The sequence below is a fragment of the Orycteropus afer genome, unplaced genomic scaffold (assembly GCF_000298275.1).
Source record: "Orycteropus afer afer isolate SDZICR_OR568_19922 unplaced genomic scaffold, OryAfe1.0 scaffold00059, whole genome shotgun sequence".
NCBI lineage: Eukaryota > Metazoa > Chordata > Mammalia > Tubulidentata > Orycteropodidae > Orycteropus > Orycteropus afer.
Genome location: NW_006921646.1, coordinates 3,909,158 through 3,916,277, shown reverse-complemented (window position 1 = coordinate 3,916,277; position 7,120 = coordinate 3,909,158). Strand labels below are relative to the sequence as shown.

Here is a 7,120-nt window from a genome sequence, read left to right as displayed (position 1 = left end):
CTAACAGTGAATTGGCAATGGCACATAATTTAAAATGCCATCATGTTTTGAGGTGGAGTTATCTTCTAAAAGTAGCTACTGTTTGTTCTGAAGGGCATCAGCTTAAACTTTTCCTTCTTTGTTCATCTAACTATTGTCAAAAATTTATACACAGGCCAAAGAATCTTGGGAGATGGATACCAAAGAAAAATTGGAGCAGGCTGCCATGGTCAAAGAGAAGGGAACCGTATACTTCAAGGTATGTTAGTCCCTCTACAATCCTTTCCATCTCAAAGAATTTATTCAAGTGTCAGTAAATTGTGTTGATACTTCCTAATCTGAATTCTGTCAATAACCTTCCTTGGTAAGAATAAGCCTGTATTTTTAGAATTCTGTCATTTCAGTATAAGAATTAATGGAAATGAATGAATGAATGTGAATTAATATAAATAAAAACAACACAAATACCTCTTTTACATCTTCTACTCTGGATTCTAATCTTCCATTAAAGGCAGACCACATCTGGCTTTCCCATTTACAGTGTCCCTCAAGACATCTTGCTTGGTACATAGCCTTCAACAAGTGTTTGTGGAATGAGAAAAAGAATAGAACAATTGTTAACAAGTAATAGAATTCACTGGAGTAAGTTTCACATAGTTTTCTTTTCCACATTTTAGAAAACAATGAGGCACATGATAAGAAGAGAGTATTAATTCCTTCTAATGGCCAAAATGATCCCTGTCGCACTTGATTTTGTGAGGAATCTTCAGAAAATCTTTATAGGTATTCAACACAGATTGCTTCTCTGAAACTCTTCTTTGTAGCATCTAGGATTATATTTTTTCAATTGGATCTTAAACCCTTATATGTAAGGAAAAAATAAATAGCATCTGTTCAGTTCTTATCACTGCTCTACCTCTTGCTCCCTTGTCCTCAAAGATGTGCTTTCTCCTTGTCAAGCAGAGCAGGCTTAGTGAGGAGGAGAGGAGAGGGGGTAGGCTTTGTCAAGGTTGCTTTCTTCTTTCTTTTCCCACTGTGATTTATGAGCAGAAGTTAGAGGATGTTTTTCAACAGTACAAAGCAGCGATGGATCAGTGTGCTTCAAGTCTTCATGGAGCATCTGCTAGAAGACTTGCTGTTGTGTTAATAGTCTTATCTGAAGAGAAGAGAGGCAGTATTAACCCAAATTAAACAACTAGAGAATTGTATAAGAATGTATAATCAGCACAAAATTAACACAGCCATAGGGCAGCATGTGTGAGTTGAGACCCATTATTGGGTCATTAAATCATTTTAATGGAAGTGTATTGCATTATATAGTAAAGATAATTTTTGTGTCATAAAACTGTTGTTCATTTGTGTATGAATGGGTAATGGGTCATTCTTTAAATTTAGTATTTCTTACAAAATTTAGTATTTCTTGCATGTTTGAAATCCATTGATACAGATAATATGTATTTATTTATTTATAAGTATTTATTGTAGCTAATAAAATAATGTATGGCTCACCAGAAGACACTGGGGTATGATGGAATGAGCTCTGAATTGGGAACCTGGCCTTTCTGGCTTTCCAAATGATTTAAAGTCATTTAAGTTCCAAAGAGGTTAATTTTTCGTGTGAAAAGTGAGGGAGTTAGACTAGATGATTTTTCTTTCCAGTCCTAATATTCTGTAGATTTCTAAACTCTTGAGAGTAGGTCCCCCCCCCCCAATTTTTTAAAATTCTGGTTGAGTTGTAACTTCTAAACTATAGGTAGTCCCTAGATGTAAATGAGATCTTTTCCTAACTATGTCTTTAAGAATTTGTGGTTAAGTTGGAATTAAGGGCATACAGTTTTTATTTAGCCTTACTTTAGTCCAAGCAAAGGAACTGTAATGGTGTAGTGGTTGAAGCATCAGGCTGCTAACCAAAAAGTGTGGTAGTTCAAGCCCACCAGCCACGCCTTGGGAAAAAGATAAGGTGATGAGGTAATGTTCTTCCATAAAGATTTACAGCCTTGTAAACCCTATGGGGCAGTTCTTCTTTGTCCTAAAGTGTTGTTTTGAGTCAGAATTGACTCAATGGCAGTAGGGGTTTTTTGGTTTTTTTTTTAAGTGCAAGAAAAGTCTCAAAACCTTTTCAATGATTTAAAAGTTGCATATGAAGCAAGTGAAGGTGATTGGGGTAAAGATTTGTTGGGAATAGGAGTGGGTTCAGTCAGGGCAAATTTATATAATATTAAAGGGCAAGTAGGAGTTGTCACTAAGTTGGGTGATCATAACCAGAGGACTAGACTGCCTGTATTCAACTAATACTCGAAGCGGGCTGTTTTTATACTCAAATACAACAACAAAATGAAGATGTACTATAAAGTCTCTTAAAACCATTAAGTCTTGAACTGTTTTCTATATTTGTCTTTAACTATATTTCATATGTTTTCTAAAACTACTAAATAGAATATTAACAGTTTGGGGGAGTTGAGGCTTTTGGCATTTGACTAGAATTACATTAACTCTCTAGTAAAGCATCCCAGCTATTCAGAAGCTCTAACTGGTTGCTGAAGACCCAGAAGTTTGGAAAATATTAGTGGAAATGAAATAATGTCATGAAGCCCTGTGTCATGTAACTCTGTCCTGGATACGTACAGAGATGGATGGCCAGAATTAGGTGCTCAGTAGCAGAAGCCAATGTGAAGTGTCTGTACCATTAGTTAACTTTATTGCCTATTAGCCTTACAACTGCAAAAGTGATTTGTGTATTTTGTAATATTAGGACCCTTCTTAAAATCACTATCTTTGGATAAAGTCTGGATCAGCAGTCACACATACGGAGCAAATTATTTTTAACATGCAATTTCATAGACAAAATCTTTCAAAACTTTTGTCCACTGTCAAAAAGCTAATGAAAGGTTCAAAAGCACCAGTCTAAAACATTTCTCCCAGAATGTCTCTGAACATTTTGTACAACTGGCAACTTTCCTGGAGGTACTGTCATAGTTACAGGTAAGAGAGCCCTGCGGTGATCTTCGTTTGCACTGTAAGACTTTTCAAAATGGTTGGCAGGTAGGTAGTTCTTGTACACATTCCCTTTTCAAACTACAGGGCAGGTTTCAATTTGCCACAGGGCCCTCCTGGGCCTCAACTTTCCAGGGTGTTTGACTTGGCATCCTGAGCACATGCACAGAGTCCAGATGTGTGGGTGAGGGAGGAGGGTGAAATGCAAATCTGTGTTTTGTGCCAGCTGCACATTGGACCTCCGTTTTCTTTGACCTGAGGATGTAGTTTACACTTAAGTGGGTAAATCTCTCCCTTTGTTCACTGCTGAGTGGATTCTGACCCATAGCAGCCCTACAGGACAGAGTAGAACTGCCCCACAGGGTGTCCTGGGAGCCTACCGGCAGGTCTTTTCTCCTGCTGCTGATAGGTTTTAACCAGCAACCTTTTGTCTAGCAGCCAAGTGCTTTAACTGCTGCACCACCAGGTTCCTTATCTCTCCACTTAGTGGTATTGAATTATACTCAGCTTTTGTATGGGAATGATTTTGCTCCTTAGATTATAAAATCCTCATTTCAACCTCTGATCCCTAAGAAGAAAGGTAGAAAGGGCTCTTTTTTTTTGGCTCTGAAAATAATGATTATGCCAGGCACTTTATGAGCCAGTCACACAGGTGTGAGGTTTGCCCTCACGCTGACAGTAGTCTGCAGGACAAGATCATTCATTGTCATACCTGGTTGGTGGTTCTCTTCTCTGACTTGGAGGGAGGCTGAGGACACTGCCTAGCTTTCCTTCATGAGATGGAGTTCTTGCGCCCCCTTGTGTTCCTATGGGAAAGAAGCATCCCGTTCTTACCCCTAGCCCATTGCCTTTGAGTTGATTCTGACTCTTAGCAACCCTAGGGACAGGGTAGAACTGCTGGTAGGGTTTTCAAGGCTGTAAATCTTTATGGGATCAGACTCCTACTGCTTTCTCCTGCAGAGTAGCCGATGGGTTTGAACCACTGACTTCTTGGTTTGCAGCCAAGTGCATAACCACTGAGCCTTCTTCAGAAAAACCAGGCTTTGCTGTTTTGCCCACCCTTGCTGAACCAAGATACCAGTTATGAGATTTAGAAATAAGTCATCTATGACACAAGGGATTTAGGTTTTAAAAACTTCATAACAGCAGAGTCCACCATGCGTTTTTCCCTCTTTCCTTCATTCTTTGGGTACAGGGTTTCCTTGGCCCTCGTAGTGTTGGCATTTGGGGCTGGGTAATTCTGTGTTGTGGGGTGCCCTGTGCATAGTAGGATGTTTAGCAGCATCCCTGGCCTTTATCCACATGTGCCAGTAGCACCTCACCCCAAATTGTGATAACCAAGCATTTCTCCAAATATTGCCAAATGTCCCTGTGGAATGCAGTTACCCCTCAACAGTTTTAGTGTATCAGAAGCGGGAATATTCCAGAACAAGGACTTTTGCTCATTGGAAGCTGATATCTAAATAAAATGTTAGATAGATAGGTGAAAGAGCTTTAAAAGATACTAAAATACTCAACTATGGAATTGAACTAATTTGATGTCTCTGTTCTTTATTTTTAAGGAGCGATAGATACCCTCACCATTCTGGTTATTCAGAACCTACCAGAGTGATTGGTGAAAGCTCTGGGTCTTTGCCTTTCCTGGCTCTTCTGTTCTTTTCCTAAACAGTATGTTAAAAGATAATCTGAACATTTAATAGGTATATTAAATATGAAGAGGAGAAAGAGGAAGCACAAACTAGATTTGAGAGGGAAAATACCTGCCTTTCTCACCTCATCTAATAATATGACCTTTCATTATTACCCATACCTCCATTTGTACTCCCAGTGCTAGAAAAAACTATATTTTGTTTGCTTTGATTCCACAGTTAAACTCTTTTGCCCTTAATATTTACTCAGCAAACCTTTATTAAGAGCCTTTTTGTGCCAAACCCTGGATATTCTGAAAGAGACATGTTTCCTGTCCTCAAAGAGCTCACAATCCAGTAAGAGAAAAGGCAGTGAGTGACAGAAAATGGCAACCTCTGACACTGGGGAGGTCTTTGTTCTCGTTTTTTTGTAGTGCTTTCAAAAAAGGGGTGATAGGCTGAAAGTTTTGCCACAATATATGTATGATATAATTTCCTCAAGAATCTCAGCATTTATTATGAAAGGTCCTAGTTTATATTTTTAAGTCAGAAAGGGTTACAGACTGATTTTTGGTGCCCTTTTCATTCATATGGAAGGAAGACTGGGCAGTTTACTTCCATAGACATTGTTGTTGTTATGTGTTGTTGAGTCGGACCCAACTCATAGCGACCCCTCTTTGGGTTTCTGAGGCAGTATGACTACAGAAGTAGATTGCCCAACCTTCCTTCTGAGGAGTGGTTGGTGGGTTTGAACTGACAGCCTTCTGGTTAGTAGTCAAGTGCCTTAGCCACTATGCTACAGAAACCCAAGGAGGGGTCACTATGAGTTGGAATCGACTTGACAGCAGTGAGTTTGGTGGGTTTTTTTTTTTTTTTTTTTTTTTTGTCATTGTTGTTTCCTTCATAGTACCTCAGAGTCCTTTTACACTGCCTTCCTACAGCAGGACTGGTGAGCTCTAGGAGTCTGCCCTTCCCTAAACAGGTGACTGGTAAAGAGCGATGTTGGGTGTGTGGGGGAAGGTATAGCATTGTCCTGATTCAGACCCAGGCCCCTCAATTGGAGCAGGTCTGCCTCATCTTCATCACCACAAGTTGACATCAGGGTTTCTTTTCTCCAGGCAGAGCTTATTTCTTATGCCAGCTACTTGAAGTCTTTACCATAGGAATGCACTCTCAGATCTCTGCTGTTTCTCTTCTTACTGAGAACCATTGGATGGTGGTGGTGGGGTAAACATAGAGAGACATAACTTTGTCCTGAGATGTCTTCACATCTTTGACTGTGGTAAATCCTAGTGACCTGGTATTAGCACTGCTCATCGGTCAAACAGTGAGCTTGCTGTCTTAATGGTCTGGCTGCTCTTCTACATCTGGTAGGATGTGTCATCTGTGTTTTCAAGCAAAGGAAAGCCCTCACCTGTACTCCCATTTCATTTGTGTTTTGTTTAACCAGTTATCACTCCTTTGTTTGATTCATTTTTAAGGTTGTAAACACATTTTCCCCCCCAGCCTCCAAATTTCTTACATAGAGCATATATGTAATTAATTCATATAATCATTCACAATTATTAGGATCTAAACAACAACAACAATTCATCATGTAAGAGAGCAAAAATATGATTAGTAGGAAGATTTTGCTCCCATAGTTAGCTGACTGATACTTGTGTGATTTATGTCAGTTTACATTATGTTGGATGCTGCTGTTCAATTATTTGTATTCCCATTGCCTACAGTTTAGATCAGGGGTTGGCATGCTACTGCCTATGGGCCAATTCTGAAAGCTGCCAATAAAGTTTTCACAGCCACACCCATTCGTTTATTATTGTCTCTAGTTGCTTTTGTGCCACAAATGACAAAGGAACAGTTGCAACAGAGACTGGTCTTCGAAGCCCAAACTATTTATTATCTGCCCCTCTTCCCAACTCTTGGCTTTGATAACTATGATTTTTCTGTAGTTGGAACTGGCACTTGCTAGAATATATCTCTGCTGTTCATTGCTGAACATCAAGAGAAAGGAGAATGATCTATCAATTACCATTCAAAGAAAAGGAACTTCCCCTTCAAGTAAACCAGTGACATAATAAACTGCTTACCACATTCTTTTCAAAGGATGATGAACATTAGCACCAAAAAGTGTAGCTCAAAAATGTTGATGTTCTTTTGCTGAAAGAACTGCCCCCACTTAAAAGGACAAAATGGTAAATGCTGGCAAACAGCATCATTGGTGTGCATCCTGACCCAGCTTGTAGGTCACTGGGACTTCCACAAAGAATGGGTAAAGGTGCCTGCATGGCCATTTCCTGGGAACAGAAAGAAATGATCAAGTACCATGGTGAGTAGGAGGAGTTTGTTGTATTTTGAGGACTTGGTTTTCTGTCTAGTGGAGGGCTGCGACTTACGCTTCTCTTGTCCCCCTACAAATCTCCTTTGTTGTTGTTGTTGTTATTTGCCATCGAGTCAGCCCCGACTCATAGCGACCCCTCCTTGGGTTTCCAAGGCAGTATCACTACGGAAGTAGGATT

General features: G+C 39.7%; 1 protein-coding gene across 1 annotated transcript in view; it reads left to right on the top strand.

The window, feature by feature from the left end:
• The window catches only part of FKBP5 (FKBP prolyl isomerase 5), an 87,371-nt gene that overhangs the window by 72,161 nt on the left and 8,090 nt on the right, over window positions 1-7,120 (top strand). The window contains exon 7 of the mRNA XM_007939447.2: window positions 155-238. Coding sequence (XP_007937638.2) covers window positions 155-238 — 84 coding nt within the window. The remainder of the gene's footprint in view (window positions 1-154; window positions 239-7,120) is intronic.